Genomic DNA, 16442 nt, shown 5'->3' on the forward strand with positions numbered 1-16442 from the left:
TACCCAAACTCACGTCCGTTGAGTCGGTGATGCCATCCAACCATCTCATCCTCTTTCATCCCCTTCTCCTCCCGCCTTCAATCCTTCCCAGTTTTAGGGTTTTTTCAAATGAGTCAGTTCTTTGCATCAAGTGGCCAAAGTATTGGAGTTTCAGCTTCAACATCAGTCCTTCCAATGAATAGTCAGGACTGATTTCCTTTAGGATGGACTGGATGGATCTCCTTGCAGGCCAAAGGACTCTCAAGAGTCTTCTCCAGCACCAAAGTTCAAAAGCATCATTCTTTGCCGCTCAGCTTTCTTTATAGTGCAACTCTCACATCCTTACATGACTTACTGGAAAAACCATAGCCTTGACTAGATGGACCTTTGTTAGCGAAGTAATGTCTACGATTTTTAATATGCTATCTAGGTTGGTCATAACTTTTCTTACAAGGAGTAAGCGCCTTTTAATTTCATGGCTGAAGTCACCATCTGCAGTGATTTTGGAGCCCCCCCAAAATAAAGTTTCTCACTGTTTTCCATCTATTTGCCATGAAGTGATGGGACCGGATGCCATGATCTTAGTTTTCTGAATGTTGAGTTTCAACGAACTTTTTCACTCTCCTTGTTCATTTTCATCAAGAGGCTCTTTAGTTCTTCCACTTTCTGCCATAAGGGTGGTGTCATCTGCATGCATCTGCAGTTACTGATATTTCTCCCAGCAATCTTGATTCCAGCTTGTGCTTCATCCAGCCCAGCGTTTCTCATGATGTACTCCGCATATAAGTTAAATAAGTAGGGTGACAATATACAGCCTTGATGTACTTCTTTCCTGATTTGGCACCAGTCTGTTGTTCCATGTCCAGTTCTAACTATTGCTTCCTGACCTGCATACAGGTTTCTCAGGAGGCAGGTAAGGTGGTCTGGTATTTCCATCTCTTTAAGAATTTTCCATAGTTGGTGGTGATCTACACAATCAAAGGTTTTGGCATAGTCAATAAAGCAGAAATAGATGTTTTTCTGAAACTCCCTTGCATTTTTGATAATCCAACGGATGTTAGCAACTTGATCTCTGGTTCCTCTGCCTTTTCTAAATCCAGCTTGAACATCTGGAAGTTCACAGTTCATGTACTGTAGAAGCCTGGCTTGGAGAATTTTGAGTATTACTTTACTAGCATGGGAGATGAGTGCAATTGTGCAGTAATTTGAGCATTCTTTGGCATTGCCTTTCTTTGGGATTGGAATGAAAACTGAACTTTTCCAGTCCTGTGGCCACTGCTGAGTTTTCCAAATTTGTTGGCATATTGAGTGCACCACTTTCACAGCATCATCTTTCAGGATTTGAATTAGGTCTTGGAATACCATCACCTCCACTAGCTTTGTTCGTAGTGATGCTTCCTAAGGCCCACGTGACTTCACATTCCAGAATGTCTGGCTCTAGGTGAGTGATCATACCATCGTGATTATCTGGGTCATGAAGATCTTTTTTGTATAGTTCTTCTGTGTATGCTTGCCACCTCTTCTTAATATCTTCTGCTTCTGTTGGGTCCATACCATTTCTGTCCATTATTGAGCCCATCTTTGCCTGAAATGTTCCATTGGTACCTCTAATTTTCTTGAAGAGATCTCTAGTCTTTCCCATTCTGATGTTTTTCTCTGTTTGTTTGCACTGATCACCAAGGAAGGCTTTCTTATCTCTCCTTGCTATTCTTTGGAACTATTCATTCAAATGGGTATATCTTTCCTTTTCTCCTTTTCCTTTAGCTTCTCTTCTTTTCTCAGCTATTTGTAAGGGCTCCTGAGACAACAGTTTTGCCTTTTTGCATTTTTTTTTTCTTGGAAATGGTCTCGATCACTGCCTCCAGTACAATGTCATGAACCTCTGCCCATGGTTCTTCAGGCACTCTATCAGATTTAATCCCTAGAATTTATTTGTCCCTTCAACTGTATAATTGTAAGGGATTTTATTTATGCCATACCTGAATGGTTTAGTGGTTTACCCTACTCTCTTCAATTTAAGTCTGAATTTGGAAATAAGGAGCTCATGATCTGAGCCACAATCAGCTCCCACTCTTGTTTTTGCTGACTGTATAGAGCTTCTTCATCTTTGGCTTCAAAGAATATAATCAATCTGATTTTGGTATTGACCATCTGGTGATGTTCATGTGTAGAGTCTTCTCTTGTGTTGTTGGAAGAGGGTGTTTGCTATGACCAGTGAGTTCTCTTGGCAAAACTCTATTAGCCAAGTACTCTAAAAGAGTACTGCTTTTCTTTGTACTCCAAGGCCACATTTGCCTGTTACTCCAGGTATCTCTTGACTTCCTACTTTTGCATTCCAGTCCCCCATAAAGAAAAGGACATCTGTTTTGGGTATAAGTTCTAGAAGGTCTTGTATGTCTTCATAGGACCATTCAACTTCAGCTTCTTCAGCATTACTGGTTGGGACATAGACTTGGATTACTGTGACTTGGATTACTGTGTAACATTGAATGGTTTGCCTTGGAAATGAAAAGAGATCATTCTGTTGTTTTTGAGATCCAGGTACTCATTTCGGACTCTTTTGTTGACTATGATGGCTACTCTGTTTCTTCTAATGGATTCTTGCCCACAGTAGTATATATAATGATCATCTGAGTTAAATTCTCCCATAGTCCATTTTAGTTCACTATTTTCTAAAATGTCGATGTTCACTCTCGCCATCTCCTGTTTGACAACTGCCAGTTTGCCTTGATTCATGGACCTAACAGTCCAGGTTCCTATGCAGTATTCTCTTTACAGCATCAGACTTTACTTCCATCACCAGTCACACCCACAACTGGGTGTTGTTTTTGCTTTGGCTCCGTCTATTCTTTCTTTCTGCCTTGCCTACTTCACCCTATTTATCTTTAACATCCCCAATCTGATGTCAAGGCCTCGGGCTTTTCTTGAGCCCCTATACTAGGTCAGAGTCACCTCTTAAATACTGTCATATGTCTGCATAGTTGCTTAAGAATGCACACTTTATCATTAGACAGTGTTTGTTGTGGATTTCTTTATTAATGTCACATTTCCTGTTTAGACAAGCCACATCAGGGCAATATTTGCTTATATTTTGTCCCCAGAGTCCAGCAATTCCTAGATAGTCAATAAATACCTGATGAAGGAAGTAAACTTCCATTAATTTATCAACTCCCAGGGGTCCATTCCCACTTTAGTGAAACTGCTAGCACCAAATTCCTCCAATAACATTTTAAATTGCCATTTTGGCTTTACATTTAATCTATATTCTACTTGACATCTGAATGCTATGCTAAGTCGCTTCAGTCGTGTCCGACTCTGTGCAACCCCATAGACGGCAGCCCACCAGGCTCCCCCGTCCCTGGGATTCTCCAGGCAAGACTACTGGAGTGGGTTGCCATTTCCTTCTCCAATGCATGAAAGAGAAAAGTGAAAGTGAAGTCGCTCAGTCGTGTCTGACTCTTCACGACCCCATGGACTGCAGCCTACCAAGCTCCTCTGTCCATGGATTTTCCAGGCAAGAGTACTGGAGTGGGGTGCCATTGCCTTCTCTGACATCTGAATAGCTACTGGCAATAAGTGGTGGTTCCAATGAAGCCTCTCTCATAAAACTTGGGAATAAGATTGCCTTCTAAGGGTTAAGCTAGTTAAAAGCAACAGGTAATGCAATTCTGTGGGAATCTGGTAACCATCAAAACTCAAACCAGGGTGCCCTGGGTAAAATTGTTACCTAGTCCAAGCTCTCTATGCTGGCTGTAGGACAGGCCAATGAATCTAAAATAAATAAATAAATGGCAGGTTCTTTTATAGACCAGAGATTGGGGGAGATGAGGAAGCAAAGTAAAAAGGCCATTACTCTTGCAAATATCTCCTAGAATGGCAAGGCTCAGGAAGAGGATGGGTTAATTTCCTTCATCCTGCCATCTACATGTGGACTCTGGAAGGGTTCTGGAAGAAGGCACTTCACCAGTCAGGCAGATGGGCAGGATTCTCTGAGGCAGGCCATTGTATATGATTATCATAACAAAAGCAACAAAAAGCAAGTCAAAGAAACAGTTCTAACATGGAGTCAGAATTGGCTTTTGCTCTCAACAGAACCTCTGGCAGGAAAAATTGCACTGGGGTTGCAACTTCAAAGACAAAAGGTACACTTCTTTTGGGGAAAGAAAATGGGGATTGTCAGGCAAGGGAGTATTTAAAATAATACAGTTCAAGATGCTGGGCCTGAGCCCACTCTTCTACAAGGATCTCTATTGAGACTGACAAGCTGGTCCAGCTGAGAAACTTCCCAAGATCAACTAAATATTTGCTCTCATTTCATACTCATGGAGAAGGCAATGGCACCCCATTCCAGTACTCTTGCCTGGAGAATCCCATGTACAGAGGAGCCTGGTAGGCCGCAGTCCATGGGGTTGCTAAGAGTCGGACATGACTGAAGCGACTTAGCAGCAGTAGCAGCATACTCACAAAGGAACTTATTGAAAACTTGCCTTTCCTCTATGCAGACCTATAAGGAGAAGCCAAGAATCACTTTGGGAATATGAGGTGCCTAAAGGCCAATACTAATACGAAGAAGAGAAAGTGTGGACAAAAATGACCATGTTCGTAAACAACAGTGACATATAATGTTACTTGACATTTCTCCTACTTTTCCAAGTGTGTGTGAGTTTGTCCTTCTGTAATCTTTTTTTAACCCTGCTGACTGTTACAGGGCTTGTCCGGTCACAGTAGCAGGAATTATAGGATTTAGGGCTGTGCAGCTTGCAATTAAGAAGCAGCATGATGGAATTAATAGAGAACACTGTTGTGATAACTTGGATAAAGTACAGAGGGAAAAGAGGGCAAGTTATGTTGTTAAAATCTCAGCCTGTTCTGTTAATGTTCCAGCTACTGTGAACTCAAAAGCCATTTTCCCCACTCTTTTGACTGCCTGTATAAATTCCTCATGGGCTTCCCGTGGGGCTCAGTGGTAAACAATTTGCCTGCCAATGCAGAAGATGCAGATTGGATACCTGGGTTGGAAAGATCCCCTGGATAAGGAAATGGCAACCCACTCCAGTATTCTTGCCTGGAGAATTCCACTGACAGAGGAGCCTGGCGGGCTACAGTCCATGGGGTAGCAATGAGTCAGACATGACTTAGCAGCTAAGCACAGGGAGAACGGAGAATGCACAAGTCAGGCTAACTTTTTCTTTTTTTTTTAAGTCAGGCTAACTTAAGTAACTAAAATTTTTATTGAGCAACTAAAATTTTACTTTTATTGAATTGACATTGTGGTATATATCTATGTCAATGTATTTGTGAGATAAAATCTAGTACACACATATATAGAAAATGAGTATATGTAACCTTAGATAAAGAGAATCTGGTCCTGAAAGATAGTGATACTCACAAGGGCAAATTTGAATTTCTGAAGGGCAGATTTTGACCAATGTAGAATTTACAAAGACCAATGCCCCATTGTGGGGACTGTCTGGGAGGCCATACTTCCCAAAATAATGTTCCTTTTGCATCATCAACCATGTACCTTAATGTTTAAAACTACACAGTGATCACCAATTCCCTATTTCTCAGAACTTTTCTTCCCTTGACCTCTAAGAAACTACTTTCTCTCTCTTACTTGTCTGGTCATTCCTTCTTAACCTCCTTTGTTGAATTTTTAAAAAATATTTATTTTTATTTATTTATTTTTGGCTGTACTGGGTCTTAGTTGCAGCATGTGGGATCTGGTTCCCTGACCAGGTATTAAACCTGGGCCCCCTGCATTGAGAGCACGGAGTCTTAGCCACTGGACCATCAGGAAAGTCCCTCCTTTTTTGAGTCTTTATCTGCCTCTTAATGTGGGGATTTTAACAATTCTGTTCTTGGATACCCTTCTCTTCTAGTTTTACACATTCTGAGAAATCATTTCTACCCTCATGGCTTCAACAGTCATATATATTTTAGATCAGTGCTGCCCAAGAAAACTTTATGTAATGATGGAAGCATTGTGTATATGAGCTAGTCAACAGAGTAGCCACTAGCCATACATGAATAATGAGCCTTTGAACTGTTACTAGCACAACTAAGGAAGTGAAATTTCAATTTAATTGGCTACAAGGATTAGAATTATTGAGAAACCTTAGTAACAGAGATTCTCATTAAATCTGGGGTGAAGTCAAAGAATTGATGTTTAACCAAATCACAAAGCTCCCCCTTGTGATTCTGATGCATACATGCACAAAAGATTTTTCAGTCTTGGAACTTGGTTTATAAAAATTTTTTAAAGATCAAGGGTCTTTTTGCATTTTAGGTGCCCTAGTTCGAGTTTGTAGGAGTGAGGAAAGGAGGTAAGACGTTAAATCCAATCCACTCCTCACGCAGCTGAGTGAAGTCTGTCTACCTGCATCACTGCTGGTGTTGTATCAAATGTCAAGAACAGAATACATTTTTAAATTGAAGTATAGTTCACTACAGATGGTGACTGCAGCCATGAAATTAAAAGACGCTTACTCCTTGGAAGGAAAGTTATGACCAACCTAGATAGCATATTCAAAAGCAGAGACATTACTTTGCCAACAAAGGTCCATCTAGTCAAGGCTATGGTTTTTCCTGTGGTCAGGTATGGATGTGAGAGTTGGACTGTGAAGAAGGCTGAGCGCCGAAGAATTGATGCTTTTGAACTGTGGTGTTGGAGAAGACTCTTGAGAGTCCCTTGGACTGCAAGGAGATCCAACCAGTCCATTCTGAAGGAGATCAGCCCTGGGATTTCTTTGGAAGGAATGATGCTAAAGCTGAAACTCCAGTACTTTGGCCACCTCATGCGAAGAGTTGACTCATTGGAAAAGACTGATGCTGGGAGGGATTGGGGGCAAGAGGAGAAGGGGACGACAGAGGATGAAATGGCTGGATGGCATCACTGACTCGATGGACATGAGTCTGGGTGAATTCCGGGAGTTGGTGATGGACAGGGAGGCCTGGCGTGCTGCGATTCATGGGGTCGCAAAGAGTTGGACACGACTGAGCAACTGATCTGATCTGATCTGATAGTTGATTTTCAATGTTGTGGTAGTTTCAGGTGTACAGCAAAGTGATATATATATATATATATTCATTCATGCATATACATATATATGTTTCTTTTCAGATTCTTTTCCACTGTAGGTTACTACAAGATATTGAATATAGTTCACTGTAGTATATAGTATGTCCTAATTGTTTATCTGTTTTACATATAGTAGTATGTATCTGTTAATCCCAAACTTGTTAATTTATCCCTATTCCCCTTCCTTTTTGGTAATGATAACTTTTCTATGTCTGTAAGTCTGTTTCTATTTTGTAAATAAGTTCATTTGTATCATTTTTTAGATTCCACATATAAATGATATTATATGATATGAACAGAATATATTTTTAATGAAAGGGAAAGACTGGAAGATCAATTCAGGGAAACCAAATGAGATACAGAGTGCCAGAAATCCTGAGTATAAATGGTTATGTCTGTGAACAAAATTCAGGGAACATACCTGACTAGGTCAGGTAACTGTAAAAAGAAAAGTTTCAACAACTTGACTGTTAGAAGTGGGACTTAGAAAGTGGGGGATACCATCTCTCTAGGGATTCAGTGAGACAAGAGAACTTTATATGAACTAGAAAGGCTGGAATAGGAAATTTTTGAATGAATTAAAAAGAATGAGGAACAGTGGGGTCTGGAAGAAATTTTTAAAACTTTAGGCATTGCCTTATTATATATCTTATTTCAGAGCAAATTAACTTTCTTTGCCAAGAATATTGATGAAAAGTATATTTTAATGCCAGGCCACAGTTACCAGTTTAAAAAAAAAAGAAAGAAAAGAAAAAAGGGGCAAAATACTAGTGTAGTTGAATGGAAAAGTCAGAAACTTTAACTGAGATTTGAATCCTGGCTCTTCAACTTACTGACCATGTGACCTTGGGCAAGTACTTCAAGTCTGTTTTTTCTTTCACTGTAGACTATATCCATACTCTCTGAATCATGGCTTTAATACTGAATAACAGAGAAATCACTTACAGAACCTGGCACACAGTAGGCATTCATATACTCCCTGCCTCTTCCCACAGTATTCACGTTTAAGACATACATCTCTCACAGATAATCCATGATGGAGTTAGTTGATTCCAACCCACACAGAGACAGTCTTAGGGATTGAGAGTGAGTTCCTATCATGAAAAGCCCACTTCCCATCTAGACTGATATTGTGTCCCAGGTCCAGTAGACCAACTGAGGTTTCACATATCAAAATTTGAACAGCTACCATCTCTGTAAAGAGATAGCTAGAAGGGCAGACGACAGGAGGAACTTTCACATTTACTTTATATAACTATGCAGTGTAAAAAGTTCTTAAACATGCATTGCATAAATTAAAGTCGAATCACTGCTTCACTCACAAACTGATTAGAGAAGAGTGGGGATCCCAAGGATGGAGTTTTTGGAGAAATTACTTCATTAACACTCTGGGAATAAGAGAGACCTGGTGGAGTCAAGTGACAGTAGGAGGGAAGCTTCTGTTGGGTGCCTTCCAGCCAGTCCCCATTGTCCTCATTTATTAATATTTTTCATTTTCTCCTGAGAAAATCTCCAAAGATTTCCCAGAGGTTACTTGTGTCCTTAAGTTTCTTTTAAAAAGAAGTTATCCCTCATTTTTCCAGTCTGCAAAACTGCCAAGTGAGCCTGCAGTAAGTGAGAACTCTCATAGGTAGCAGTGTTGGTTGTCTTACCTGCATATGTCAAACACTCTCAATGCAGTGACATAATCTGTGATACAAAGAGGGGGAGTACAAAGTCTTGGCCTATGACAAAAGAAGGGTAGGAAAAAAACCGTTATGATAGAGATAGTGCCAGGGCAAGTGAGAGCAGACAGGGCTGGGTGACTGTACCTCACTGGGGAAAAGAACACAGACAAAAGAGGCCCTAAGAAGTGGATGGGTGAAAGGTCAGCACGTCTTTACTGTGCACAAACTTGGCAGGAAGAGCACAAGATGCATCCAGCTGCTGCAGTCATTTTCTTGAAATCTTCTTTAAAATGTCCAGAAAAGTGGAAAACCAAGCACTAGAAAAAATTCTACAAAGACTGCATTGTGGTATCTACATAAAAGACACCTGCAAACATATATATCACTAATTTTTGGATTACTAGAGAGGTTAAAGCAGCAATCACTTTTTTAATTAAAAAAAAAAGCACTTTTATGTTTTAAATGTTTTTGTATTTTCCAAGTGTTATATAAAATGATCAATACTGACTTTTGTCAAGTGTATAAAAAGTCTATTGGGATTGACATATATACATACTAGTATATACAAAATAGATAACTGATAAGGACCTACTATATAGCACAGGGAACTCTACTCAATATAATGCTTATATGGGAAAAGAATCTTAAAAAGAATGGATATAGATGTATACGTATAACTGAATCACTGGGCTATACACCTGAAGCTAACACAATGCTGTAACACAATGCTGTAATCAACTATACTCCAACTATTTTTTTTTTTTAAACTCTAGCTACATGTATTTAAATACTTATTCTAATAATTAGTTGATGGAATTTAAGAAAAGGCACATTAATGATACTCTCACCTCATTTTCTCAATCACACAGACCCAGAAAGTTTAGAGGATTTCTGAAGTCAGTTCTGTCAGATACCATTAGAACTGGGACTAGAATCCAAACCTTTTGGGTCCTAATCCCATGTTGTTACCACATGGCTAAAGATTAAGAACAAATCTTTACAAACTTGTGCCACTGAAAACTTTATTTTTTAGTTTTATGGAATATAAATAGCCTTTTCTCTTTAAGCTGGTATTTCAAAAGGAAATTTATAAAGGGCTTCTTGCTGACTACCCCCAAAGCCATCCGATACACATTCACATCCAGTTCAGATTCTTTTGCATGGTCTATCCATTAGCCGAGTACCAAAAATAAAGACCTTCCCATCTCCCAAATTCCAGACTGCTCACTTAGTTCTAGACTCCCAGGTATTCCAAATCTGGTCTACTTGAACGGTAGGTATTTTCTAACCCACATTCATGGCTTTGGGCATTCCCAATATTCATCCATTGTTAGCCGATCTGCTGTTACCCATTTGTCCCTGTAGAAAGATCTAAAACTACTCCTCTTTCTGAGGGGGATGGATGGAAGACTTGGATGCATTCAGTCAAGTTCTCTTACTCAGTGGTTTTCCCAGTTGCCAAATGCCTTCCATGTGACCCTGAATGAGAAACTGATAAATGGGAATGAGGCTCAAGACATCTTCCCTCTCCTCTTATCAGCTGTAAAGCTAGAATAGAAACTGTATGATGGGTACCAGAAATTCAATCACATAAATGTCTCATCCAAAAATAAAAGCCAAATACACATTTCTTTGTTTCTTGCATATATTTACAATATAAATACTAATTTGTCTTCAAAGTACATATTCTTTTAACAATTTGCAAAAATTATCTAGAATGGGACAGCGATTTAAGGTAAATCCTCTGTAGTAGTGATTAAGGAAAAAATAGAACTGTTTTGGGGATAAGAGATTTTAGAAGGCATATGAATGGGCATGATGATCTGAAGTTGCAAAGGGAATGTGAAGCAGCTTAGTCCGCATTGCACTGCCAAGACAGCATGTTACAGGACTACTGTGTGAGACAGCAATCGGGACGAGGTGTTGTAAAAACTAAACCTGGGAGATATAAAAAGTACACATGCTTGCATAGTGCGTTAATCTTAAAGAAGCTCAACATTTCATTCTCATTTTCAATAACTTAAATGAATAGTACTTAAAACACATCACGCAAAATTAAAAGACTTGTGCATATATTTCAGATTTCAACAGTAATGTCAAAAATACACAGTATGATTTTACATAGGATTTGTGCTACATTAGAACACTAGAGACAAACATCACTTGAGTATTAAGGAAAACATTAAATATTAAATAACTGAGAAATAAAAAGTGTAAACACTAATCTAATTGTGGGGGGGAGGGGATTTGCTATTGCAACACGTCCAATGAAGTGGTTTCAACAGTACAAAAAGGATTAGGACATGAGTGTTTCCAGTCTACTTGGAATATGTAGAGCTCATTCCAGGAATCCTTTGATTAAAAACTGGTCCAGGAAAACAGGAGAAGATCCACTCTCCTGCTTGTCAATTTGGTACACTCCTTTCTATGCTAATTTTTACTTTCAAACTTGGGTACTGGGCAAATACTTTAAGCTGTCACTCTTTATCAACATCTTGGTGAAAACTGAGGGTTTGTTGGCGATTCAGTGTAAGATTTGAGTTCGTATGCAGCACCGCTATCAACTTCCATTGACTTTCTAGAGAACAGGAGCCGTACATCTCTATGGAGGTAGATCTTTCCAGATTTAGAACTCTGGAACCTAAACAAAGAAACAACAAAAAGATGCTTCATTTCAGGAAAAAAGTGTTTAAAACAAACAGATCTGAGTAAGTTTTGAGTTTGAAAGTTTTAAGTTTTGAAAGCAGGAAAAATCAGTCTTGTTACAGTATTAACAGTCCCTCTTTAACAAAATATTTGACATATTATATTGCCAAAGCAAGTGCTGCTATGTTAAATGCTTCCCCTTCACTATTCCGTACACATTTCATACTCCCTTTTCCCTCTTACAATGACAGAGGTGCTTTCTGTAAATCTGGGTTTCACATACAATCCTACTTTATATTCCTGACACCAAAGCACATGCACCTTTCCTCACCTATAGCATTAAGTTTCAGTTCATGTCAGCCAGTCATACTACATTTGGGCATCCTCTAGTTCATACAAAGAATGACTCATTGCACATAACCTGCCCTCCTACAATTTTGATTCCACACTTGGAAAGTTACCACAGAAAACTATATCAAGCTTTGAGGACAATCACAGGATGAGAAAGGACTGCTACCATCCGTAGTGGCTAGCAAAGCTTAATTATCAATATAAATCAAGAGGAGAAAGTTAGCACTGAAATGAAAGTGGTAATCAAAGCTGTATATGGAACTGTTTCTGTCTTCTGCTAACATCTATAGCATACTACTGCCCCCTTCTGATGCCTATGTCAGAAGCTTTCTCTATCTCCTTTATACTTTAATAAAACTTTATTACACAAAAGCTCTGAGTGATCAAGCCTCGTCTCTGGCCCCAGATTAAATTCTTCTCCTCCGGGGGCCAAGAATCCCGGTGTCTTTGCGTGATTCAACAACAACCTTTCATCTTGGGGGCTCGTCCGGGATCTTCAGGACAAGGTAAAGATGCTTGGAGCTCTAGTTCTTTGTTCTTTTAGCGAACACGTTTTCTGCTGTGCTTTTCTAACTCTACCGTGTGCTTGTGTGAATGAATGACATGCCCTGCGTGAAGCAAGTAAGGAGCCCTGCTCTGTGGTTCCACAGTGATCTCATACGGCTTATGGCAGAAACCTGTTGGGGGTTTATACCGACCTGCCAATGCCAAGAGGCACCCAGTGTCTCCTTCGGGAACCGACCAGAAATGGGCAAAGCATGTAGACCGAATTCTCCTTTCTCGGTCAAACTTTTTGGTCTCTTTGACCATTTTATAACTCCTTGGGAATTAGAAGTACTAACCTAATCTATCGGATCATAGACTTTCAAGGGACTATTGATCCATACTGTTACTGTGTACTGTGGCTTAGGTCCCAAACTTGGACTGGTAGCCAAGAAAGCACCTGGCCTCACTAGGAATCCAAAGTTAGGAAGCTAGATGGAGCTCTAGCTCCAAGAACATCTCTGAGGTTAAAGGTTACTCAGATTGGGACAAAAGGAAAAGCTTTTGGTGGTGTAAAGTCTGTCTACACCCCCATCTTTCACCCCCGGTAGAAAGATGGCGCTGGTCGCTTTTTTCCTCTCTTACAGATGGGAGCTAACAATTCCAGCCTCACTCCTTTGAACTGTATCCTAAAAAACTGGGATAGATTTGATCCCCAGGGCTTAAAGAAGACACACCTGGTCTTCCTATGTGATACTGCATGGCCACAGTATCCACTGGAGGATGGCGAACGGTGGCCAGTTGGAGGGTCTCTTAAGTATAATACTGTTCTACAATTAGACCGGCTCTGTAAGGAACAAGGGAAATGGGTAGAAGTAGCAGAAGGCAATGGTACCCCACTCCAGTACTCTTGCCTGGAGGGTCCCATGGGCAGAGGAACCTGGTGGGCTGCAGTCCATGGGGTTGCGAAGAGTCGGACATGACTGAGCGACTTGACTTTCACTTTTCACTTTCATGCATTGGAGAAGGGAATGGCAACCCACTCTAGTGTTCTTGCTGGAGAATCCCAGGGACAGGGGAGCCTGGTGGGCTGCCGTCTATGGGGTCGCACAGAGTCGGACACGACTGAAGCGACTTAGCAGCAGCAGCAGCAGCAGCAGGGATTGGAGCTTTAATCACATAAAGCCTACAGGGACTGGAGGCTTTAATCACATAAATCTATCTGGCAGATTATGGGTATGTCAGACATACCCTTTAGTGCTAATTTTTGTGGTTTTCCTTTTGTATAGTAGAAATATCTGGGACTGTGGGTGACATTCCCAAATTAGCTGAAAAATCTGGTGGTCAGTTGTATACATTAAAGCAGACCTCAGGCTGTCTCACTCTCATTCTTTCTGAAGTTTTTCACCTTTTCAATCTGAAAAAGAACATGGTGAACTTTGGGAATTACACCATACTTTCTAAAGTAGTTTCTTTACAGCATTTACGGTATCTAATCATTGGTTACATATGGGTAAGGTTGTTGCAACAGATTATAAAGAAATGGCTGGTACCTTCTCCTGATGAATGGGGCTTCTTGGAGTAAGAAGTTAAGATGAATTATTGTCACTGATGTAATCAGTCTCCTCACTGATTGAGGGCTTACTATTAGGAGTAGAGTTATGGACAAAAGACTATTGAGCTTTCTACTAAGCAACAGACTTGCTCATGGAACCTAAGAACTGCACTAGGATATCAGGGCTACAAGGCTTACCCCTGGAAGTATGAACTTCAAGAGCAAACAAATGGTTTCTCACAACCTAGAGCTATGAGCTGGGTAGTAAAAGTTTGAGGAAAACATCTTTCTGAAAGAATAACCAGAATATAAGCTGTATGAGAACAGAGATTTTTGTCACTGCTGCTTCCCTACAGTCTAGAAGCATGCCTGACACATCAATATTTTCTGAATGAATGAATGAATAAATGAAGGTTAAGAATTTCCCTGTCCAACTCAGAAGCCACAAGCACCTACTGAGCACTTGAAATGTGGCTAGTTCAAATTGAGGACAGCAAATGAACATAAATATCTCACTGATAATTTTTATGTATATTACATATTCAAATTATATTACATATTCAAATTATAACACTTAAATGTGTTCAGTTAAATAAAACATATTAATCCTCCACTACCTATTACTTTTATTAATGTGGCTACTAGAAAATATAGAACTATTTATATGGGTCATATTACACTTTTATTGGGCAGCATTGCTTCAGAAAACTGTTTCACTGCCCTTCCAGATATATTAGCATTTTTTCGCTATAAAATATTTTACATTACACAGCTACCAATAAAAACTCCCCTAAGTCAACAAGTAATAATGACTGCAGAAAAATATGCCATGTGCTTTCTGCATCCTGGCATATCATAAAAAGTGTCCAAGTTAAGCAAATTCCAAGGGGCACTTGTCTAGTTAGAGAGACAGTTCTTTAAAATAAAGTAAAAATTTTAGAGTTTTCTTCTGAAGTAATGTATTTTCATATTCATTTAGAACATTACCTCAGATGTATGAGGTAGCGTAATAACCGTTCTTCTGTATGTCGGATGTTCTCTTTATTAACACTTCTTTTCATTTCTTGTTTAACAGGTACAGAAAAAGTTCTTTGTCGTAGGAATGTCTGATGATTGGCTGGCATATCTCGCAAGTCATATATCACAACAAACATCTTCACCACAGTCTTATTAGGATTAAATAAGGTCTGAAGAAACAATATAAAAATTATTTTTTAAAAACAATGATTTGTTGGTTTGACTTACAATGATTATGCCAACAGTAAAATAGGCTTTGTAATAATAAATTAATCCCAGTGGATATAATTCAGTTTGAAGGAATAAAGCTAATAAAATTTCAGAAGTTTATGAAATGATATTCAGTATTTTTAATAGTTCAATTTATTTTTTTATTTACAGAAATAAGAGATTCTGTAACAAATCAAAATCTTTTAGTCACAAATCTCTTATTAATAATAGACAATACACAACTCTTACTCTTGTTCATATATTAAGAAATAGTTCCATTAAATAAAATACAGCTTCACTGAATTAAAACATTCCAGTTCAAATATTTCAAATATTACTTTATTAAAATGCATTAACTGCAAAATGTTCAAAATAACATTTCAGCTTTCCTCACATTTTAAGTGAATAAATAGAATTTTTTTAAAATAAAAAGTTTGGTAAAACTAGACTTTGATGTTTTAGTTACATATGGTTATTATAAAATTTAAAATATGTTCTCAAAAAAGAAGTTTTTGTTTGGAAATTTTTCCAAGTTTAGGAAATAAAGTTCATTATTATTAGTTACAAAGTACACTAAGTAATACTTTATATTCTTACAGTTAGATTCATTTCAGAAACTTCAGTGACACTAGACTATTTTTTTACCACCATCAATATCATAATAGACCAAAATTAAATTCAATTGCTATTTGGCCATGAAGGAATATTATTTTTTTTAAGTACTAATTTTTAAACAAAATTCCAAGCTGCTGATTTGACTTTAACCAAATTACCAACACATCAATAGGTAACTTGGTGCCCATGCTTTCAGAAGCTCATCCGTGGCACTGGACATCACTCACTGAATCAAAATGAGAAATATATCAATATTATGATCCAATTTTTGAAATCTAGTGAGTCTTAAAATTAAGGCTAATATATTTAACAACTACAACAACTAGTAAGCCAGAAGTTCAAGCCATGTTTATACATAATTAAACTTACATAAGGAATGAAAGACATACCCAAGTTTCAGATTTAAAATAGCCAGCAGAGTTGGCAGTCTTCAAACAAGGGGTAAATGTGCTGCCTCTGGGTTTATGCCTCATTATTATGACAACTGATAGCTAGTTTTCCAGTGACCCACACTTTCACAACAGCTACATAGCCAGAGGCAAGAGATCAGAAGATGATCACTCTTTTAGTTCAAGAAATCCATTCACATAAAAATCTTACTTTAAAATGCGATGATTTTTCCTAAGTAAAGTTATATATATGTATACATACTCCAATATAAACATGCATATAAATTGCTTAGTACTATGTTTCATTTCTGTGTGACACAAAATAAACAAATGTACAGACTCTGCCATACTAGAACAATGGGGATACATAAAAGTGGTCTGATGAACTGATTACACTGCAGCCAAAAGTCATAGAAAGGCTTGCTGAATTAGACGAGATCCTTAGTGTG

The 16442-nt window shown here is 38.6% G+C and overlaps 1 protein-coding gene across 42 annotated transcripts in view; it reads right to left on the bottom strand.

The window, feature by feature from the left end:
- Positions 1–10782: 10782 nt before the first annotated feature.
- The window catches only part of ATOSA (atos homolog A), an 84587-nt gene continuing 78927 nt past the window's right edge, over positions 10783–16442 (bottom strand). For all 42 annotated transcript variants that reach the window (XR_015134500.1, XR_015134503.1, XR_015134499.1 and 39 more), the window contains 2 exons: positions 14750–14949; positions 10783–11368 (listed from right to left, as the gene is read on the bottom strand). Coding sequence is in view for 31 of the 42 variants with exons in the window: in XM_086321006.1 (XP_086177132.1) it covers positions 11215–11368; positions 14750–14949 (354 nt within the window). In the remaining 11 variants the exon portion in view is untranslated. The remainder of the gene's footprint in view (positions 11369–14749; positions 14950–16442) is intronic.

This window comes from Bos grunniens, chromosome 10 (genome assembly GCF_055505025.1).
Source record: "Bos grunniens cultivar Pamir isolate PY7600 chromosome 10, Bosgru_T2T1.0, whole genome shotgun sequence".
NCBI lineage: Eukaryota > Metazoa > Chordata > Mammalia > Artiodactyla > Bovidae > Bos > Bos grunniens.